The sequence below is a fragment of the Octopus sinensis genome, linkage group LG4 (assembly GCF_006345805.1).
Source record: "Octopus sinensis linkage group LG4, ASM634580v1, whole genome shotgun sequence".
Classification (NCBI taxonomy): Eukaryota; Metazoa; Mollusca; class Cephalopoda; order Octopoda; family Octopodidae; genus Octopus; species Octopus sinensis.
Window position 1 is genome coordinate 129,700,957 of NC_043000.1, and position 25,602 is coordinate 129,726,558.

A 25,602-nucleotide genomic window follows, 5' to 3' on the forward strand; every position below is an offset into this window, starting at 1 on the left:
TTATTTATTCGTTCCAATTATAAACGTTTAATAATTGAATGCTGTGAGTTAAAATCACCGTTTTTTCAACATTTGTCTATAATAATAATAATAATAATAGTAATAATAATAATAATAACAACAACATCGAAAAATACCCTAGGAATGAGAACCCAGGTTCGAAATTTCCCCAAGGAACCTGATGATGGCTGGAGGGTAATATCAGCCGAAACTTTGTGTTAACAACGAAGATGAGGACAAATATCCGTCAAATGAAAATAATTTATCTATTTATTAGGAAGTCTCATATAAAATAATATTTTGTTTTAATCTTGGAATTAAATGGTTTCGATTTACTGTCAAGTGACTTTTGGCTAACGCTATATATATATATATAATATATATATATATATATATATATAATATATATATATATATATATATATAATATATATATATATATATATACATATATATCATAAGCTTGTTAAAGCAGAACAAACGAGAGCAACTATAACAGGAGGAAAGAGAACATTCTTATGAACAATAAATGAGGAATCTGCAGTTTCTGGGACCAGGGTAGGACTTCATATTGGAAACTGCATTCCACTGACGAATTGTTCTATCCAACCGCTATATTTGCTAGAAATAACTGGCAAATTTCCATCTTGTTCCTCACTAAGACCATCATATTGGATAATGTAGTCCTACATATATCAAGTATGAAATATTTACGAAAATATGATGGGATGGTCATTGCATAATATTTGCGATGATAATCCTGATAAATGAGGGCGGGTTCGTGTATAGTTTGACAAATCCAACAACGTGGACATTGATGCTTAAAATTTTTGAAAGTACAGGGCATTTAATATGGAGATTGTAAGTTTGTCGACTTATGTAAAACTGTTCAGAGGTTTGCCTTAACATCTAGAAAGTTCTGTCCCTTGGACGGGTCTACTAATGAATTAATTAAAACTGCTGGCTTGTGGTTGTTTAGCTTCAGGTAGCCTTCCTTGCACGGGCTTAAGATAAAAGGTGATACTATCCCGAGCATCCTGTAGGTCCTGCAGTGAATATTATCTTTCTTTGAAGACTTAATCTGTTTCACATACTAACAGCAATACCTAGCTCTTGGGTGACTTTAACAGCGACACTGTTGGATGTTCTTAAAAGTATTTGTAAACGCTGCCCTTCCTTCTATGACTAAGCTGTTAAAAATATCTGGGACTACATCAGCGTCCCTCTTCAGATTGTAGGAGGAAGATTTCTCTTTTATTGACACATGCTCTGGTTAGTTAATTTCATCTTAATAATTTAATTAAAGGCACTCACTTTAATTAATACTCATGGACCCAATATTAATTTAGTGAATGCAGCAGATATGATTGACATTCGAGTGCGTGCATGCACACACATGATCAAATTCAGAGAAACGTACTAATGCGCATGCGCATAACCACACACACATGAAATACACATATACAGAAGCACACATTTGTACATAGTCAATAGTGTTTAGGGTTTCTTTCGGACATTTTGGATTGATGCCGTTACCCATCACTTTGAATAAAATTCATGTTTATGGTTGTCGCTACGGAGAGATGTAGTTCTGGGATATCGAACCAAAGAAGAGAGTATTTAGTGTGAGGTATCGGGGTTGGGTGGATGAGAAACATGGGCTGACGAGAGCAGGAGAGGTGATTGAATCATGTGGGACACAGATTAACAATTCAACAGAGACAGAGAGAGAGAGAGGGGAAGAGGGGAGAGAGAGAGAGGGGAAGAGGGGGAGAGAGAGAGGGAGAGAGAGTTACCGCTGTGTTGTGCTGCGTGCATACAGCTAACTAGACTGTTGTGTCTAGTCCATTATTTGACGCCCAAACTCTCTGTTCTCTTCTGTAGTTCCTGTCAGGATGGTGTTGGGCAGAGACCGGTGGCACATTGTATGCCCATCATATGATATTTCTGGACTTTATTTTCGGCGATAGGTGTCTTTGGACTTTCAGTTTTTCTAGTATAGCAGCGTCTAAATTGCCGTTTATTTTCTATACTTTTCTCCATAGCTCTATACATTGACCAAGTTTCTAACCTGTATAACCACTGAAATACAGTTGTAATGCTTTATAATCAGCATGAGATGTCATACGAGATTGTACATTTTTAAAGCTGTTAAAGTTGACAGCAGAGTCAACTAGCTTCAGCTTACGTCCTCATAATATAATTTCCTGCATTTACGAAGTTAAAATATAATAAAAATCTATGTAATCTTAGTACTCAGTACAGACACAGTCAACACTGCGGTGAAATAGAGACCGAAGAACTTTAAAAGTATATATTTGCTTGTTTATGAGGAGTAGGGATGAGATAGTCGAATGACTGAGGCATTGCGATACTGGATTCATCGTACTTGAATCCCGAACCTGATTCAGTAATTTGAATATATTTCGCAGCACAGCAGTATGTTGAATGTTGTTTCGGTTTACGATATACCTATCGAGAGTAGATATCAGAGCACCTCGGAATATTGAACCGCTGTTCCGGACTAGAATCCATCATGCGGAAACACTGTATGCATTGTATGCATTTGAAAACAGCCTTCAAGTGGTAAATGACGTGTAAAACATTTAACGTTTAACTAATTACACACACGCTTACACCTTTAACAGCAGATTTCTGATATATATATAAGGAGAGTTTACGAAAAAAACAAAAGTCTAAGACAGGTGGTGTACAAAACAAACAGATGTATTAGTATAACGCTCAGGAATAGAAAAAAATCTTTTACGTTTCGAGCCTACGCTTTTCTACAGAAAGGGACATATATATATATATATATAATATATATATATATATATATATATATATATATATATATATATATTATATATATACATATATATGAGAGTGTGTGTGTATTTATGCATATCATGTGTTTATATTTATATATGCATATGCGTGTATATTTATTTGAATATAAGTATCATATATAATTATATATGCGTATATAATTAAAAGTCTGAATGTCAATGAGTGAATGAGTGAGTGTGAGTGTGTGCATGTGTGTATGCGTGTGTATGCGTGTGTGTGCGTGTTTGTGCGTGTGTGTGAGACGGTCGGTATTTAATATATTTGTTTTATTTCAACCGTTGATTTGAATACAGTTTATAACCTGCTTCAGGAAAGTTAATAAAGAAAGGAAATAAAATGTGATGAATTCCTTCTCATTGCTATCTTAGTTTATATTCATTGGCGATACGTGCAAGAATGATATCATGTAATAATATTAACAAGCCACTGCTCATAATATCCGCTTTTCCGAAAAGGAACTTATTGATTTCAAGTTCTCTCTTTAGACGCGTTGGTCTGCATATATTGAAAAGGTGATAAATATATAGTTTCATACATATATATATATATATGCATGTACACATAATATATGTAGGCACATCTGTATATGCATTTAGCATATTATGTATATGCATGTATGTAGATAATGAATATGCATGCACATATATGTAAATGAAGCTGTATATAGTATATATTCATATATGTACGTACATAATATACCGATACATGCATATATATATATATATATATATATATATATATATATTGCGGATATATGTGATATACGTATATGCATATAATGTATATAAATGATATATATATACATACTATGTATGTCTGTATAAATACATAAGAATATACAAACAGCTATAAGCAGAAATACACACATGTATTTGGTTATTTTGGGAATAGTCATTCATAGAAGTAACATCTTCGAATATAAGTCGCCATTTTAAAATCTGTGTATGTATGTATGTGTGTATATATATATATATATATATATATATATATATATATATATATATATAAATAATATATTAAATATATATATATATAAATAATATATATAAATAATATATATATAAATATATATATATATAAATATATATATATAAATATATATATATATAAATATATATATAAATATATATATATATATATATATATATTATATATATATATAAATATATATATATATATATATATATGTACGTGTGTGTGTGGGGTGTATACATATGTGCATATAGTGTAGTTATTCACATACATGGCTATGAGCTTGTATGTGAATTTTAGCTTTTGCGTGCGTAACAGTTGATTCACTTTCTTAGCAGGATGACGTTAGATAGATAGCTTCCGCACTGAGGGTTTAATCACCACAGCAAGATGAAATCTCGTTATGGAGTTGCTGAAATATATCGTTATTCTAAACCTCTACGGCATATCGCTAGTATTTTCACTGTTTATCACTCAGCTCGCATCCTCTTCGGCTATATTGTTGCCGACGTTTACATTACTTAATCGTTATTCTCAATCTCTATGATATATTGCTAACATTTACATTGTTTAATGTTGTTCTCTACATTAATGTTGTATATATTACCTGATGATTACACAGGTTTATCACTATCTTCAGCTTCCATAATGTATTGGTGCAAGCGAACGTTAGCTCTTGATCATCCAATACATATGAAAGATGTTCAATTCTCGGATGAGGCATTTAGTCTCAGTTCTTACATCTCTCGATCCCAGCCGTAATTAACACGTTGGAAAAGGATGGGGATGGGTATATGCATCACTAGGTTGACTTGCTCTTAATAACCCCTATGAACGCAATGTTATTTAGAGACACCCAACTTTCTTTCGCAGCCATAGTTTCATAACACGGTGAGCTGGCTGGCAGAGCCGTTAGTGCACCGGACAAAATGCCGTTAAGCATTTTGTCCGTATTTACGTTCTGAATCGAAAAATATATAAAACTTAGTGCGCATGTACAACACAGTTCAAAGTCAATCTGTACCAAGCGGCTTCACTGCATTCTTTAGCTTCGTTACCATGGCAAATTATTGATCAGACCACGTATAAATGTATATATATACATAAATATTTTCTGTTGGTCGAATAAATCTCTTACTACTCAGTGTTATTGTGATGGAGTAAGTAAGAAAGCAGAGTGAACGGAATGACCTTAGCGAATCAAGAATAAAAGACACAATAAGGCCTGGCAAGATTTCATCAAACGGACATAAAAAATACTACTGATGTTTATATATATATATACATACACATATGTCTATATATATATATATATATATATATATATATATACATACACATATGTCTATATATTATATATATATATATATATATATATATATATACCTAGATATATGCCCTCTCTCTATCTCTCTCACACACACACAATAACAGTTTGGCTCGGTTCTAAATGATAAAGTTTTGTGGGCCTGTAGAACACGTACAGATGTTAGGAAAATGAACGTGTCCAATGCGCCAACGAAAGTGTTAGTCATTTGGAGATGAATCAACTGCTTTCTAAAATATATGTAACTCCTACTTAATGTATTGAATGCTACTTTCTTTCAATTTTGTTCACTCAGTCGCGTACACCCCCACATTACCTATAGTCACTAAATCAATACACTATCATACTGTGGAGTGTTGTACAAATATAGTCACATATGAAGTGGTCACTGTGTTAGACATTCGTTTGATTCAGTTAATCTCATTGGAAAATAAGTGAAATGATTTCTTATGACACATGAAAACCAGTTGTTATTAGGAATCAAGTGCAGTAGCAGAGGATCTTTGCGATAAGAGAATGCATTTCATATATATATATAATATAGATAGATAAATAATTGGCAGTGCCCTTTGATCGCCGGATTGGACCTTTGCCTTTTACGATTTTATTATTTAAACTTTCTTTGATCGTCGGATTTGACAAACTTTCTGTAATGACAGTTCCATGCCCACAGACGTCAGGTGTCTATTTATCATTTCTTGATCGATAAATAAAATACTAGTCAAGTACTGTAGTCGATTCCTTCCCGTCTCCAAATTTTTCTTTCTGTCTGTCTCTTTCTCTCCTGGAAGAATTCGACTGTGGTTAAACCTAGAGAGAGATGGGTTCTGCCAACTCTAAGGTACCTGTATCTTTGATGTCATGATGGAACCCCATGATTCCAAGAATTTAAGAGATCACGATATGGTATTATATATATATATATATATATATATATATATATATATATAAAAATTCAACGCATAATTACAAAAGAGCAGTTTTATGAGTATCCCTTGCCATTTGTGTATTAAATTGATATTTATCGCTCACTGGATGGAGTACATTTTTTGTTGATTCTGCCTATACTGTCTGACTCTCTCTTTATATATATAGTGCCTACCTAGCTATCAAGCTATGTAGACGGACACGTATGCATATATATATATATATTATTCATACAATTTTTAAGATTTACAGATCTGCACCTTTGATCTGTTTTTCAGAGCCACCGAAGCTGGTGGGTGGAAAGAACGAAGCAACTTTTAAGATGGACTCCTAATCCGAATGTTTTCAGATTGTGCTAGTGCTCAGATTGATCAATCAAGTATTCTACCCTGGAATTGAGACCTTGGCTCTGGACAGCTTCTCTTCCATACAGTTTCACTCACCAAGCTTTCGTCGATTTGAAACTGTAGAATATATATATATATATATATATATATATATATATAAATAATGTGACACGCAGTGGGATTGAACCAAAAATTATATAGTTGTGAAGCAAGCTTCCTTACCACATAGTGAAGCCTGCTTCCTGGCATTTATATAGGATAATATATTCATAAGTCTACGAACAATAACACCACATACGCAAATACATAAATAATATATAATATATATACCTATGAATATTTTATGCCTATATTTGCCATAATATTCTTATTTATATGCAGTTAAATGCATCATATTCATGCATATGCTTTTATATTTTGATACTTATACATACATATCTATCTCTCTAAATAATATTGCTTAATATATATATATATGTATACATTCGCTCACTCGTGTATATATATATATATATATATAAATAGGATATAGTGAGAGAGAATAGAGAGTGAGAGAGAGAGAGAGAGGAGCCTACATACAAACATTCGTACATTCAGACAGACAACTGTAACATTATCACCTAAGTAATTCAGTAATTCATGGGTTGCCTAGAAGTCAACGTCGAGTTCATAAAAGAAGTATTTCTTAAAATGACGAGTCAACATCACTAATCTGCAGTCTACGTCGTTTGCAAGAAGAGAGCGGTAAGAATATAACAAGAAAAATAAATATATATGGTAGAAAATTAGATAAAACATATGTCTGAGGAAAAAATAAACTAAATCAAACAAACAAATCATACATCACACTTAAACACGCACGCTCTCGTGTACACATACATACACAAACAGGTATACACATTTTCATACACGAAAGATGGTGAGAAAAACGAAAAAGAAATGTAAAAGAAAAAATGAAAATGAAGAACGGACTTAAAATGGCGTAGTAATGTAAAGTATGTGATGCATTGAATATAAAAATGAAGCACAAACTCTCAATAGTAATATAAAAAAATATGGAAGCTAATAGGGGAAAGAACCTAAATTTCACTAATGTAGTAACAACAGTGAAGTTAGTGTTTTTTTTAAATAAGAAAAAAGCTTCTATAGATAAAGTAGAGAAAAATGTTTGAAAGTGTTGCAGACGTAATCTGCAAAACTCTCGGCAGTATAATATTTTGCTAACGAGATTACATGTTGTGTACGGGTTAGGAAATCAATGTATAGCAACCTTAATCCAATCACGAAAGAGTATGTGAAGTAACATTACCATCTAACTTTCTCTCTCTAGCTCTTCTCTCCTGCTTTCTTCTTTTGCCAACTTGGCAGTTTGAATATCTCTACATCATGGTACCCTTAAGACTATGATCGCTTTGTTATACAGTTAATTATTAAAGAATGGTGTATATACAAAAAGATTATTGCTATCAATTATTAAAAAAAAACCCAGAAAGCTAAAGTAGTTTGGTCACATAGTAAGAACACAAGGTGTACAGAGACTATTACTTGCGAATGCCCGAGGGGAAGACCGAGAGACATCTGGTTTGATACATCAACTACTGGTATAAACTATGATATGCTGAATGTATAAGAATGACAAGAAAAAAAAAGACCCGAGGGGAGATCCTTGATATTCAACCTGCTGAGAGTAGATAACACCAAATGAATGAAAAAGAATGGTGAATTATTTAGTTCTCTTTTAATTTAGCTCATGTCAATACATCTACATATGTCAATACATATTGTGAGTTTCCCCTGTCGTTTTTGTTCGGTTGGTGATAAGTTTATCGAGCTTTAGATTAACTCTGCATTACCGATGAGTTCAAATAAGTGCGAAACATATACAGAGTTTTCACGTTTCTATATTTTATTTTACATGACTTTTCCCATTGATTTAAATTTCAGAATTGTCATCTTTGCCTTTTATGATTATATTATTGAAACTTTCTTAGTTCATGCCATTAAATAGGTTACAAATTAATTTACTAATTAACAATTTTACTAAATAAGGGGAATATTTTCCTATTCAGGAAATGAAGAAAAAGATTTATACTCTACTTATTGAAAGCAGTTGCAATGGAACTGTCATCGACAAGATCGCAATTCGGCGATGAAAATTTGGAAGTCTCATGAAATAAATTTAAATGTAAAGGAAATTAAGAGTTTTATGTTATTAAATGGCTCTTTTATGGTGTATTTACTTCACTTTCAACACATGGTCTCATATAAAATCACCTGCTTGAAAAGTTCTATGTTTTATGTTATGTGAAATAGTAATATTTGTAACTCTTCCAAATATGTTCGAATACACTTGAACGTATAAAGAATAAATAAACAAATTATAGTTTTAAACATAGCTAGATAGAATTTTATAATACTTGAATCCGTCCGACAATATATGGTACAAGAAACCTTAAAGCGATAGCTCAGTCTGGTGGAATTGCCAGTTAAATCCAGGCTCTCCAATCACACCTTACACTTTTCCGAAAAATAATGATAAGAATTATGTAGAACGAGGTACACTTTCGCTTTGATTATACGCTGTTGGAACAGAGAAGGCCTAGATTTAAGTAACCACAATAGCAATAATTTTAGCACAAGGTCTGTCGCTAAATCAGTAAAGGTAAGATATTTGTCTTCTCTATTGAAGACTGTCCATTGAAATTATGCTTTTAAAGCTGCTGAGTAAAATCTAGTTCCAAAGTCGTGATTCTTTTTCACTACGAAATCTAGTATTTCATACTTAATCTTTACTGAAGCTTCACTAATGACTGCTCAAACTCAATTTAGAATTTTATCCTTTCGAGATTAATAGCAACAATAACATATTCTAAAACTTTTAATCTATCTGTTATCCAATAAAGAACTTGTGCTACGTCAGAAAAAAATCATTTGCAAGCTTTTTGATAGATGTAACTATAACTCCATCTTTTGTAGTACCTCTCCTCCACTAACAACACCAATATTCTTGACATATAATATAAGGCATATATGATATAACAACACATTGCACATTTAAAATTTTCACATTCATAGATGCACAAAGAGAGACTAAATAACAAATGAATAACTAAAAAGAAAACTATTATAATAAAGCAGTTATAAGTAAAAAAAAGTGCCTTCGAATTTTTGTTCTACAAATGTTTCTATGTGCTATATGTTATACCAGTGGTTCCCAATCTGGGGTTCGGGGACCACTGGTGGTCCGTAAAGGTAGTACTGGGGATCGGTGATCTAAATTCAAAGTTTTAAATATATATATATATATATATATATATATTTTTGTACATGTATAAATGGTCAGAGGGCCTCACGCTCTCAGAAAATGACTCATTGCTAACAAGCACAGGTGGAATCCCTGCTCAACCTCACCTATGCTTTATTCATGGAGTAAGTTGTGCTCAGATGAACCAGGGCGAATGACATTTTGAATGTCTGCTTCATACAATATGGACATTGTTCATGATGTGAAAGTGACACCAACATTAGTTTCGGATCACAACATTATAGAGCTGTCTATGTATGGACTAAAAGTAGCCAGAGACATACAGCCAAAAGGAAGCACTCAAAATCTCTCCAATCTGAACTTCCACAAAGCAGACTGGAAATCGATCCAAAAAGAGATCCTCACGAGACAGGACCGGCCTAAATATCTCTCCACACTAGACATTGGCATGAAACAGAATATTTTGTCTGTTAAGCAAACCATATGCAAGAAATATTTCTCATAGTACAAGGCAAACACAAAAAGGAACAAGATTCCAAGGGAGAGAAAGATCCTCATGAGACGTCGGACGAAGGTTGGCAAATCGCTTCAACCAACATTCCAAAAGTAGTGAAAGGTTCCGCCTAAAAACAACACTGAACAACAAAGAACGGGTCGCCACCGCACAGTATCACAGATCTCAGCAATGGCATCGCACTTCAGGACCAGTTACTGCAACAGCCTGGGTTTCGGGGGCCCAGAGCTTTTTAATATTCTCCCAAATAGTCTGAGGGAACTACAGAAAGTGGATATAGGTGTTTTCAAATCAAAACTGGATCTCTTCCTTTCGGGAGTCCTAGATGAACCTACCTCAAGGCAGGGGGTGCAAATGAGGGTAGCGACATCAAAGTCCCTCTTCACCAAATGCCACATATTAGAGGAGGCTCTCAATAATGACAGTGTTGTAAAACAGCGGTGCCACAGGTATGAGCTGTGTGCATATATATATATGTGTGTGTGTGTGTGTGTGTGTATTCAAAGGGCAAGACCACTAGGTAGTCGGCTGTATGCTAGAAATAGATCACCTACGATCAAATTACAAAGAATGTTCTCTAGAGGAAAATTCAGCGGACACCTGAATTCTGTTTTTTTTATATAATTTTCATCTGTCTTGCCCGCCTAATTGTTCTGGTGTCCGCTGAATTTTCCTCTGGAGAACATTCTTTGTAGTTTGAGTGTAGGTGATCTATTTCTAGCATACGGCCGACTACCTAGTGGTCTTGCCCTTTGAATATACACATGTATTAGAATTTTCTCTGATTTTTCAGATTTTTGTATGCTAGGCTACTGGTTTTAAATTGATGTTAATTAAATTAATATTAATTTATCTCCCTCATTATTTAAATATATATATATATATATATATATATATAAAGCTAAGCATATGAAAAGCGGTCCGTGGAAAAACTCATTTAAATAAAAATTGTTGGAAACCACTGTGTTATACTGAAATTTCATCCGACCTATACAACATCTGTATCATCCTACCGATCTGCGCATCTAAGTTTTGATTCTTAACGCTCACGTCACTTCGCTCCATCCAAAGTGAAGACAATTAACGTTTACCAATTTAGTTTAATTAACTGAGCCTACGTTGTGTAGTTTCAAAATTGTTGGATACAATATATCAAGGACTACATTTACCATTGGGGGAGATTTAACTACTATCTTTAGCAAACCGAATGACGATATAGCAATCCTTCTCATTGGTTCGACTTGTAACTATATAATACGTATAGGCACTACTTATAAATGTAAGCAGCCGAACTTTCTATATGTAACGAGTTTTACACATACACACATATATTTATCTTTTATATATGCTATTTTTTATATATATTATCTATTTTAAATACTTTGCATGTTATATATACCAGTTTTATGTCCATGCTTTTTTTTGTCGTATAAATGCAACATGTATATACATACATATTTTATATATCTTACGTACGTTACGATTGCAATTTTAAGTTCTCCCTTTGTGTCTTAGGCCGTGCAAGAAACGCTAAAACCGTGCACTGTTACACCAAACTCATCATAACACAACCAAAGGGTATTCGTTTTGGCTGACATGTATTCATCCTTGGATCAATGGTCACCTAATATGATTCACAGTCAGAAGTATAGTCTGTTACTACTTCATACAATAATAAAAATAACACGAACTCGTACTCATGCAAATGTACACATACACACATATATTTTAGTGTTGCTCAAACAGGAAATGATATAAAGTGGTATATACTTACTAATATGAGGAAGTTGAATATGAACATGGAATATTTGAGAAAATTTCCACACCTCGTCAACCCCATCTCGGAATATGAACTCGCCGTGACTGTCGGGTTAATGGTGACGGACTGAATGGAACAGGCTCTGCAAGGAAAAACAAACATAAATAATACATTTGAATAAGAGTAGAATATGCAAAAAAATGTAAATAAATACACATTAATGGAAAACAAGTGTAGAAGTAAGATATTGGTTTCAAATTTCGGCACGAGTCCAGCAGATCTGGGGGAGGATCAAGTCGAATACATCAATACCATTGCTCACCTGGTAAATTTGACTTCGTAAAGTTGAAAGGCAAAGTCAACCCTGACAGAATTTGTCTCTAAGCATTTTACTTGGAGTGCGAATGATTCTTATTTCTTTATTTCCCACAAGGGGCTAAACATAGAGGGGAGAAACAAGGACAGACAAAGGGATTAAGTCGATTACATCAACCCCACTGTGTAACTGGTACTTGATTTATTGACCCCGAAAGAATGAAAGGCAAAGTCGACTTCGGACGAATTTGAATTCAGAACGTAACGGCAGACGAAATACCTATTTCGTTACTACCCACAAGGAGCTACACACAGAGGGGACAAACAAGGACAGACAAACGGATTAAGTCGATTATATCGACCCCAGTGCGTAACTGGTACTTATTTAATTGACCCCGAAAGGATGAAAGGCAAAGTCGACCTCGGCGGAATTTGAACTCAGAACGTAACGGCAGACGAAATACGGCTACGCATTTTGCCCGGTGTGCTAACAATTCTGCCAGCTCGCCGCCTTCGATAAGCTTTAAATTTGGTTCCAAACTTTAGCGAAAAGTCAGTAAGTTCGAGGAGGGGATAGGTCGTATATATCGAGAGTTGCACTAAATAGAAGAATATTACATGAGATAGACTGGTGTATTATCAAACAGGTGCAGAGACCGAAGCAAAAATGACCTTATTAAACTGCTATGATGCATTCAACATCAACAGTTTGGTATAAAATATTAATTGCAGCTACAGTGAAACGAATCTGCTCTCCAACCCAGGTTTGATTGTTGTTCGAACGTGTTTCACTTTTCTGATGTTGATAACTACGTTTGAAAATATAATATATGAGCTTTACCATTTCATTCTCACCAGATTCAAGGCTGACATTAATCTTCTAATGGATATCTGTCATTAAGAATTGTCAAACTGATAATACAGATTTATATTTGATATGTTTGAAATTAATTAGCAGATAATATTTAATCATTTTATCAACGGATTCATTTTTGTTAGCTAGGAAGGAGGAAAGCGCTGATAACCCTTTACAGAATCAACGAGAGAGAAGGGAGAGTAGAAGGTATCCTCAAAATGGAGACGTAGTTCGAATCCTTGCAACAGAATTGACTTTGTTACTGTCACCCAAAGTGCCAGGTGCAGGTGTTAAACCAGTTGATAAGTTGAGTCTACCACCGAAGTAGGCCGTGACGGGATTTGAACTCAGAACGCAAAAAACCCGCAGCAAACACAAGGCAACTGATTCGATGTTTATACGTTATCGTTAACCCACTGCTCTAAATTGGCATATCTTTTTTATCCATTCCTAAAGGATAAAGTTAAAGTTGACCTCAACGGGATTTGAACTCAGGGTGTTCAATAGTGTTGAAACAATAAGATGAGGCTTCTATCCGACGCTCTAACGAGTCTGTTGATTCGCTATCTACATACTGTTAGAGGGATCTATCTAGGAAGTGAATATTGGCATCACAATGTCTTCTATTGCGAAGATACTACAGTAATGCAAGCTGTAATAATATAATCCAAGTTACTTACCGATTACTCGGTGCACAAGAGCAACTTAGGTTAGTTACTACAAGTTACTATAAGCTAAGGAACATATACATTGTAAGTTTGGTCTCAATAATCTGAAAAGCATTTGGTTCCTTGGTACTGAATTCATGTTATGTAATTAGTTATTTTGGCGCAGGTGTTGCTATGTTGTAGGAAGTGTGATTCTCAACCACATGGTCCCGGATACAGTTTGTACCCATATATGCATGTATATATACATATAGATGTAGGTATGTACATATATATATGTGTATAGATGCATATATTTATATATTATTTATATCATTATTATTATTATATATATACATATATAAAATACAACATGGGACAAGAGCGCAAAACATCCGGACAATTAGGTGATGCAAAAAGGGACAACAAAACATACAGATAGACATCCAGATCGACAATACAAAGAAAACTAGGGCGGATCATTCGAAGTTTTCGTCAAATACAAGTTATTCAAATATGCTTCCTCAATTTCATGTGTATTAAGAGTTGTGAGCGCCATGTATATATCAAGTTATGTATGGTCTGGATTGTAATATGTGAATGTGTGTTTAGCTGCGTGCAGGCATCTGGGTAATTGTTCAGTGAATTTGTTTATAATGCGCTCCTTTGTTAACATTACGGAGTATGACTCCTCTGAGTATAATTGGCATTTGCGGGATATAGTGTTGCAGGGACTCGCGTGTCTAAGTATGGTCCATGTAGGGTTGTATTTTGTTTTTGCTTCCTTAAACCTCCAAGTAAAATTGGCCAGTGATGTTACGTGTCGTTTAAGGATATTTCAAAAGCTGGCGATGTGGTTGCAGTATATATATATATATATATGGGTGTGTGTGTTCCGGATTCGGTCCCATTGCGTGACACCTTGGGCAAGTGTCTTCTACTATAATCTCGGGCTGACCAAAGCCTTGTGAGTGGATTTGGAAGACGGAAAAGAAGCCCGTCGTATATATATATATATATATATATATATATATGTGGTGTGTGTGTGTGTGTGTGTGTGTGTGTGTGTGTGTGTGTGTGTGTATGTTTGTGTGTCTGTGTTTGTCCCCTCAACATCGCTTGACAACCGATGCTGGTGTGTTTACGCCCTCGTAACTTAGCGGTTTGGCAAAAGAGACCGATACAATAAGTACTAGGCTTACAAACAGTAAATCAGTCCTGGGGTCGATTTGCTCGACTGAAGGCGGTGCTCGTCCATGGCCACAGTAAAAAAGTAAAAGAGTATATATATATGCTATATATGACAGAAACCGAAACAAGCCCATCATATATATATATATATATATATATATATATATATATATATATATATATATTATATATATATAATATATATTTATTTTATAGAAGGAGCTTCTACAGGACTAGAACTGTTTCATTCAAAAGAAATCATATATATTTAGCTCCAAGAAAGTTAGAGGTTGGGATCTAACCCACTAAGGGATAATATCTATCCAATATACTTCTGGTAAAATACCCAATTATTTATACACAAGTGTTTTTTATTGCATTGCAATGACATTACCTAGTGTACTAAATGGGTGAAGGTAAAGAGATGTGCTACTATTAGTTTCATGAGCTGAGAACTTCCCAAACTAAGTTTGTCACAGTCGTCAGGCATAGCCCACACGGCATAACGAAATAGTTTGTTATGCACATGAAGACATGTATTGTGTTTATGAAATATTTATCTTTCACCAGATGCAGTTCTTGTTTGATGATCTTACCATCATGCAACAGTACATTATATATATATATATATATATATATGTGTATATATGTATATATATATATTGGCCTGCTCGCTTAGCCAGCGGGGTGGCGTCATTTGAAGGCTAAAACAATGCGAAGCGCATTGTGACCAGCGATGTGTAGCAACATCTGACAGCCTGGTCGGTCACAGTGATATATATATATATATATATATAATATATATGTGTGGAGGCACAGTGGTTAGGGCAGCGGACTCGGTGTCGGAGGATCGCAGTTTCGATTCCCAGACCGGGCGTTGTGAGTGTTTATTGAGCGAAAACACCTAAAGCTCCACGAGGCTCCGGCAGAGGGTAGTGGCGATCCTTGCTGTACTCTTTCGCCACAACTTTCTCTCACTCTTTCTTCTGTTGGCCTGCTCGCTTAGCCAGTGGGATACATCCTTTGAAGGCTAAAAAACAATGCGAAGCGCATTGTGACCAGCGATATATCAACATCTGATATATATATATCTGTGTGTGTGTATACATATGTCGTTGTGTCTATATTTGTCCCGCACAACCGCTTGTTGGAGTGTTTACGTCCCCGTAACTTAGCAGAAAAAATAAGTAGTGGCGTCGATTCATTCGACTTTAAAAATTCTTCAAAGTAACGCTCCAGCATAGCTACAGTTTAACTACCGAAACAAGAAAAAGATAGAAAAAGTAAATAAACTCTTGGGAGACTATATACACCAGTCTGTAAATTCTCGTATTCGTACATTTACTGCACTCACGTCAAAATAATTTTAGCGAAGTCATGAACTTCAGCGGCTAAATTTTCTAAATGGTTATACTTTAAATATTATCACCAACATTTTATCTATTCATCATTAACAATCCCTAAGCTAAAGACATAAAATTTGATGCTACAAAAATATTATCAGCTAAAGACATATGTTAAACGATATTTATTAAGCTTAATTGTTAGCCACGAGGATAAGTACGCCGTAAAATATTTACAAAGTTCGAGAAGGAATATTTAACCCAACACCAAACACACACACACACACACACACACACACACACACATATATATATATATATATATATATATATGCGTGCGTGTGTGTGCGCGCGCACATGAATATATTTCTATACATATATATATATGTACATATAGACTTCTAATACAAGGATAAAATTTTATTATTACATTTTATCAGTGGCCAGCATATGAAAAACACCTTTTAATGTGAAAAAATAAATACAATTATAAACAAGACCACTCAGAGTGCGTAAACCTCCGCCAAGGCAACACTAATGACTTCTTCGATTAGCCGAAGAAGATTTTAAGAAGGAGAATATCTTAAATAAACTCGATTGCTCTCCCAAACGAAATACTAGAAATGAACACGACCGCGCTCAAAAATTAAGTAAAAAACAGGAAAAATAATCCAGAATCCCAAATCTAATCAGTTCGTTCCAGTCACGAGGCCAAACATCCCTGAAAGATTCATCTGAATCCATCCAGCGCTTCTTCAGATATCTTTTCCACAGACTAACAAACACGACTGCAAACAATCCCTCCGAGCCTTAGTGAAGGCGGAGGTAATAAGAGCATAAAGAAAAAAATTCTTTGTCAATATGCTGAAAAATAGACGCTAAATCATGTAACCACATAAAATATGTTCCCTTACAGCGTCTATTTTTCAGCATATTGGCGAAAAAATATTTTTCTCTTTGCTCTAATTGTGTGTGTGTGTGTATATATCTTTTTATCTTTTATGTTTTACTTGTTTCAGTCATTTGACTGCGGCCATGCTGGAGCACCGCCTTTAGTCGAGCAAATCGACCCCGGGACTTATTCTTTGTAAGCCCAGTACTTATTCTATCGGTCTCTTTTTGCCGGACGTAAACACACCAGCATTGGTTGTCAAGCAATGCTATGGGGACAAACACAGACACACAAACACACACGCATACATATATATATATCCATATATACGACAGGTTTCTTTCAGTTTCCGTCACAAGGCATTGGTCGGCCCGGGGCTATAGCAGAAGACACTTGCCCAAGATGCCACGCAGTGGGACTGAACCCGGAACCATGTGGTTGGTTAGCAAGCTACTTACCACACAGCCACTCCTGCATACATACATACATACATAATACATACATGCATAATACATGGATAAATGATTTTAATATTATAGTAGTAATGTATAGTCCCCATACAGTAACACGTAGTGGTGTCATAGCGGATTATAATACTAAGAAATAATGTGCAGTTCTATAGCAGTTGTGTATAGAGCTATAATATTGCTGTATAGAACTATAATAGTGATGTATAAGTGCTATAGAAGGGATTCATTAAGCTGTAGTAGTGATGCATAGTGCTGTGTTACTACTTAGCTATGTGTAATACTATGGTAAGGATATATAGTGCGATGCTACTATTTAGTAATGTAATGCTCTAGTAGTGATGTGCTGTGCTATGTTACTACGTCTATAGTATCGGGGTAAGGATATATAGAACTGTAGCGGTTATGGATAGTGCTTTACAAAGCAGCTTAATGCCTTTTATTGTGGCGTAGTGTATTGTGTAATGACCTTTTGATCTGTTTTGAATAATTCCAGTATTCTAATATTCCAAGAGGATATTAATTTCTAGTGGAAGATCACATTTTATTCCAGTATTGTAATATCTCTGTATTACCATTCTGCTTCTTCCAATTGTTCTGTTTTCTGTGTATGAGCCATTGTAGCTAGCTATTTGAATGAAGAGTTTGGAACGTTGCCAGTGAAATGTTTCTGTTAATTAAGGAAAACTTGGATTTCGGTGAAGTAATTATATCGCTGAATTTAATAGATTTGTTTGATATTTCACAGAAGATTAGTAATTTGTAAAGGCACTACATAAAGACGGAAGACATCTGAAGAAACTCTATTGCAATGTAGGAGTTTTAGAACTTGTTGAGAGGAAGGCAAATAAGGATTGAGTGAAACGTATGCCCAAATCAACAATATTATATAACGATATTATATAAACAATATTTCATAACAATATTATTAAATAATAGTCAATAACACTATTATTTAAAGGTATTACTTGACAGATAATATTATCTAAGCTTCGTATTTTTAATTATGGTTAATATACAAACACTAAACAATAGTGAACAAGTTAAGTAATTAAAATGGAACAGCAGGACTTTTAAACTTAACACACTGCTATGTGATAACGACGCCACTACACTAATGTTATCATAAATGTACATCAATTGTCATTAAATATCCATTATGCTAAAGGAAAACAATCTGAAATTGATAATCAAATATTGATAATCAAATCTGAATAATATAACTTTACTAAATCAGCTTTTATTTTTATCTAGATGATCAACATATTCACAATCGTAGATACGTAGGTATACAAACTCACGCATACATAGGTATTTACACTTATACCCATATAATTAAGATCACTCAATCTATCTAGTGAGATTATGTTCTAGATGGTCATTCAACATGCTGGAAATGGCAACAAAACAACTCTCAAATCAGAACTTTCTATCTTACAAAAAAGGAAGACAACAATGGATAATGCATTTGTAATCCTACCGTCTGAAAACAAGTTGTGATAGGCATGGCCGGAACCATTTGCTTATTTTTCCTATACAAAAACAACACAGTCACCTTAATCTTGGGTGATGTCTATTTATATATTTCTTTACTGCCCACAAGGGACCCCAGTGCGAAACTGGTATTTTATTTATTGACCCCGAAAGGATGAAAGGCAAATTCGACCTCGGCGGAATTTGAACTCAGAACGTAACGACAGACGAAATACCGCTAAGCATTTCACCCGGCGTGCTGATGTTTTGGGTGATGTCTATTTATAACCATCTATTTGAAGGAGTCCTTGCATATTGTGAGTCATGCTAGAAATGTTTTGCAAATTGTAGTAACAATATTTTTAGTACAGTTCTATATTTAAGACATGAGGAATTATGTACATTATTTACAATACGAAAACTAAAAGAAGCAGCATATATGCCAGGACAAGGACACAATAACCTCCTAAGCAGACCGAGTGCAGATATGAGCAGCATATGGGAACCGGTATTAAGGAAGGATAGAAAAATATTAGATTTATAAACCCTAAAATTCATTCCATTATTGGCCACGGGCATATGGCGTAGTGGTCAAGAGCGCGGGTTCGATTCCAGGTAGCGACCATAATAATAATAATAATAACATCGAAAAATACCTTAGAAAGGAGAACCCAGGTTCGAAACTTCCCTAAGGCACCTGAAGAAGACTGGACGGTATATCAACCGAAACGTTGTGTTAGCAACAAACAAGATGAGAATAAATATCCGTCAAATGTAAATAATGAATATTTTTAGTCTTTCCATGCTTTTCTATTCTCACAAAGAAGAATATCAGAATCCTAAAATTTTTCATTGAAATGATTCGGAAAAAAACAAAAAAAAAAAACTCAAAGATCTGTTATTGACAAGAAATAGCAATAACAGTAGATTTCTTACATATATGCAAGGTTTCAAATTTAGATTCTGAGAGAAGAAATGGATATTGTGGTTATCTCTGCCTTTTTATCAATATCGTGTCGTAAGCTAATTAAAATAACATGGATCAGCAATCGAAAAGGCTTCCTAATTTCAGTAGAAATAAATTCTGCAGTAACTGAATTCTACTTTACACCCCTCACTACTTACTGTGAAAATCCATTCGCTCTAATAACTACCACGAAATGCTTGATTTCCTTTAACTCTAGGTTTATATCTTACATGGCTGATGCAATTTGTATTAGCATTACACATATTCGTCGAATTAGTAAAGGTAAATTTCAATTTTTAGTACATTTCGCTATAAAGATGAGTTTAATGACTGCAGATTGCACCAGTCATTGATATTCATTTTTTTCTTCTAAGATACGAGATCAAAATAAATTGAAATACATTTTTTATTTTCTTTGCCACGTTTGCTGCAAACCCATCTGGAAGACTTTTTCGCACTCCATAAATGATATTCTATCATAGATGAGAATATTATGTAGTGTACTATTTGTGTATTTTTGTTCTTTGTTTCACATCATTTCAGGCAAATTGTGCAGGAAATAAATAATAAACCAATATGTTTTTCCCACAAAATAAAAACAAATATTAATAACTCAGAAGAAAACTTATGAAACACGAAAAATTTGAATGAATACTGTCAAAAATATATAAAAGATTTATAGTTGATATAAAAACGTTTCATTTATCAGTTATTTAGGAAAATTCATGGAAAATATGTGCAAAAATGTGGAATAGGAAATGTTTATATATATATATAATATATATATATATATATATATATATATATATATATACATACATACATATATATATACATACACAGAGTGAATCAGTACGACTACTCAGAGAGCGAATAATACAGACAAATTTGGTGTTCTTGAAAATAATGTATAAAGTTATCATCACTTTGGTTAGGTACATATGTTTCAGATATGTACACTCGCATGTTTTCAGAGAAAAAGTTACGGATTTGTATTTTATTACAAACTGAATATCCACAGCTAGTGACACTTCTCTTTACATTTAAAAATAAAAGTATATTCGTTAGTTTGAAAAATTGTGACAGGGTTCTCATCCCAAGTCTTTTCAACTATCTCGGTACAATTGATAAGGTTTAATACTAATCTGAAATGTTGACCTGAGGAGTGGGGAGTAAGACGATTATATCGACTCCAATATTTAACTATTATTTATTTTATCGACCCCGAAAGGTTGAATAGCAGAATTTCGGGCCTTGTGCCAAATTTTGAAACCAATATTAACATATAATATTTGTATTCCTGAAGGCGACGAGCTGGTAGAATCATTACCGCGCCGGGAAGAATGTTTAGCAGCATTTCTTCCGTTTTTACATTTTGAGTTTAAATGCCACTAGGTCAACTTTGCTTTTAAAACTTCGAGTCGATGAGATAAAGTACCAGTTGAATATTAAGGTCAATGTAATCGACTTACTCCTCTCCTGAAGTTGGAGCCCTTGTGCCAAAATTTGAAACCAATATTTATATTCGTATAGGAACATCTAACAAGATGTCACTATACGTGTATGTGCGTCTGTGTGTATAGTCTTTTACTTGTTTCAGTCATTTGACTGTGACCATGATGGAGCACCGCCTTTAGTCGAGCAAATTGACCCCAGGACTTATTCTTTTTAAGCCTAGTACTTACTCTATCGGTGTTTTTTGCCGAACCGCTAAGTTACGGGGACATAAACATACCACCATCGGTTGTCAAGCGATGCTTAGGGGACAATCACAGGTACACAAACATACACACACACACACACACACACACACACACACACACACACATATATATATATATATATAAACATATATACGACGGGATTCTTTCAGTTTCCGTCTACCAAATCCACTCACAAGGCTTTGGTCGGCCCGAGGCTATAGTAGAAGACACTTGCCCAAGGTGCCACCTAGTGGGACTGAACCCGGAACCATGTGGTTGGTAAGCAAGCTAGTTACCACACAGCCACTCCTGCGGCGATGCTGGGGTACTGCCTTGTAGAAGTATTATTTGAATGGATCGACCCCAGTACTTAATTTTTTAAAAAATCCGGGTAGTAATTCTATCGGGCACTTTTGTCAAACCGTTTGTAGACACCAACACCGGTTGTCAAGCGATGAGGGGGCCAAACACAGACACGAAGTGACACCCTCCCAGACACACACATTTGTAATTGCATATTTGCCTGTGTTTAGGTTAGCTTTGTTGTTAATACCATGTCCCTTTATAACTCGTAACCAAATGGGTCTACAAACAGAACCGAACAGAAGAAATGCCAGCCTGAAATATGCAATGTGGGCGATTGATCGACTGAAAACCTTGAAAGCGTTGCCCCAGAATGGCTGTAGGCGACTGACTAAATCGGGTGAATTTGATAAATATTTCAAACAAATAAATGAATAACTATATAACGGACTAACGGTAACGTGTGCCAAATGAGCAAGCAGCAGTAGAAGCGGATAATTGATGAGGGCTTTGTCAGAGTGCATTGCTGCGCTGAAATCTTCACAAGGCAAATTATTACGAGATATGCAGAGAAGCGTTAACACACACCACAACACCTCCTAATAAAAATTTACAGAGAGAGAGAGGGGGTAGTGAAAAATGGAAGATCACAGCTACAAGCAGAAATATTATCTGAAGCAGATTCCATAAATCTGAGCTAGAGTAATTTAATTTTTTTTTTCATTATTATTATTTTAATAGTAAACAGACATACTGGCATGTCCAAAGTTTGGCCTTTCATACACGATTTATTTCCTGTATGAGTTGGTTGATATATAAAGAGAAATAAGCATCAGAACTACATTGGCTTGTGACTACATTAAATTATTGAGCGAATTGAATAAAATATAAAAGAACTTCCTTTTTACTTTGCATCTAGAGGTGCAATGAATTATATAGAACTTTTGAAAATAGCTGCCATATTTGATAGAAAAATAAAAGTAGAAATAAATAAAATAACATGACGCATTTAGCGAATATAATATTCAAAGTATGAAATAAAATTAATCTGAAGGTGTTCTTATAAACAGTTGTTAAATAATTGCTAAGATATATATAAAAGCTAGTCTATAGTCCAACTTTACTGACATAAATTAAACAGGAAACTATATGTTAAGAAAATCAGACAAGTTCTACTGCAGAAATGTTATGGTCAACTAATAGTTTTAGCTTGAGTTAGTATATATACATTCTCGTTATATACACATTATATACACATACCTATTGTTATTAATTGCTTATGGTGTAATTTCTTATGTAATTTACTACTGTGAGTATCGTAGGTTGGTAAAAAAGGTACCTGACTAACTAGGCTCATGTTCTGGTTTTGATATGTTGTAACTTTATCAATTCATATATGTAGTTAACGATCTTATAAAGACATGAATACCAAAATCTCAATTTATTGATTTCATCAAAGTTGGTAAATGTAAATATATTTATTATCGGATACTCTTTATATATAACTTACTTTTCTCTCGCTTTTCTTTTCACTTGAGAAGAAAAATGAGATTGGAGAGGATTAAAAAGAAATGCTTCTTCTAGAAAATTTGTTGAAAGGTGAATGAGAATGGCGATTATGGCCTGGGAGAACGGACTATTTTGTAAATTGAAGAAGGACCGTTAGGAGAGGGCACTTGACTTAGATGTCAAGGTGACCGCGGATTTGTGGGGTTTTCACGAGTAACCCTTGGCGGTCACTTCCCATTTCTAGGGACTTTTGTTCGACTATTTTTGGCGTTTGACATTTCCTTTTTTTTACACGCTTTTCATGTATTTACACATTGTGTCCGGCTCTACTGTCCTTGATCTTTTCGTCAATCCTTGCTTAACAAATATATCAACCCCATCGACACTATTATTATTGAAGATTTAGCCGTTTGATTAAGTTTTCAACAATAAACATTTACACCAAGATGATTCTTTGACCGCGATGCAAAATAAAAAGCGGTTTTCTTTTCATGTAATGACAGAATCTGGACAAGACATTGTAAAAGAAAGGTGATTACTTTTTCGTGTTACTTTGTATAGCTTTCCCCATTAGTCTCTACACTTTTCTGTGTTATTCAAGATGAGCAAGGCTCATCTTGCTTAGGCCAGAATGGCTTTGATCGTAGATCTGTTCGATCAGAGCTGGCTACCGGTTAAACAGTTACGTAAATTATTAGTGCATAATATATTGTCTATAACTTTGGAATATTTCAACACGATTTGATTCTACTGTGTGGTATCTTGGACAAGTGTCTTCTACCTTAGACCCAAGTCACTCAGAGCTTTGTGAATAAAATTGGGCAGACAAAAACCATGTGGAAGGCTGTCATATAGACAGTAATTCAAAGACCAGCTTCGTCATGTACGATGATCTTGTGTTACGATGATCTTGGCCGAGGATTACGTTAAGACTATATATGACTGTTGAATACTCAGCCATATATATGATAATGCAAAGGATTTCAAACGATCGAAAGCCTGGAATACCCGTCGTAAAAATCGATGGAGGATCCGTTTACCTTGTACTTTAATGTGTAGACTAGTCCTCTAAATATGTAGCAAAGACAAGAACGTAAGAAGCTGCGCGAAACAGTGAAGAAAAGTATACCCACTTAAGACAAAGAAAGTTTGGCCTCCTAATCAGCGAAGAGTTTTCTCTGTTGGTGTCTAGCACCGAAGAGCAGAAACTCTTTCGAAATACATTCATCAAACCAATAGAGAATACTCTGAGCTGATTACAGTGCTTTGACAACCTTTTTGATTTATGCAGGAGAAACAGCAGTGAAAAGCTTTTAAAAGTTCAAATAGCGTTCGGACATATTTGAACTGTTAGTTTACATTGTAAACATAACTATATGACAAAATAAATATTTATATAAAAACTAAAGCATTAAAAAATTGTTGTTGATCCATTTTTCAATAATTTAATGATTGCTATCACACTTGATGCAATGGGAAAATATCTTTTAAAATCTAATTACATTACCAATGTCACATGCTGAGGGAGTCTCGAGGTACTTTTGGAAATCATAGTTGTCTTGACAACCTGTGTGCATGGCTTGTACATCTACACAGTGATATCTGTCATGAAGTTTAGCAAGTACTGGAAAAGGATAAAGATATGCTTTATTGAGTTAAGCCTAATAAAAGTGATGCATTTCCTCAGAAACCATAGCACCTGCAAATATTCGTTAAATTAAAATTAGTCCACAAGCTAATGTTTTCCATCATCTCAATGCATACCTAATTTGAAAATTTAAATTGCAAAGATGGTGAGGTGGCAGAATCGTTACCGAGTGAAAAAAAAATGCTTATCGGCATTTCCTCCGATTCTTTACGTTTTCTGTTCAAATTCCGGCAAAGTTGTCTTTGATTTTCCTCTTTTCAAGGTCGATAAAATAAGTACCACTCAAATATTGCGAGCGATATAATCGACAAGCTTCCTACCCTCAAA

The 25,602-nt window shown here is 34.5% G+C and overlaps 1 protein-coding gene across 1 annotated transcript in view; it reads right to left on the minus strand.

Moving 5' to 3' along the window:
• Positions 1 to 24,721, minus strand: part of LOC115210585 (tetraspanin-8-like) — a 285,558-nt gene extending 260,837 nt beyond the window's left edge. Inside the window, exons 1-2 of the mRNA XM_036502648.1 lie at positions 24,715 to 24,721; positions 11,977 to 12,103 (exon numbers count right to left, since the gene is read on the minus strand). Coding sequence (XP_036358541.1) covers positions 11,977 to 12,042 — 66 coding nt within the window. The 5' untranslated portion in view covers positions 12,043 to 12,103; positions 24,715 to 24,721. The remainder of the gene's footprint in view (positions 1 to 11,976; positions 12,104 to 24,714) is intronic.
• Positions 24,722 to 25,602: the final 881 nt, after the last annotated feature.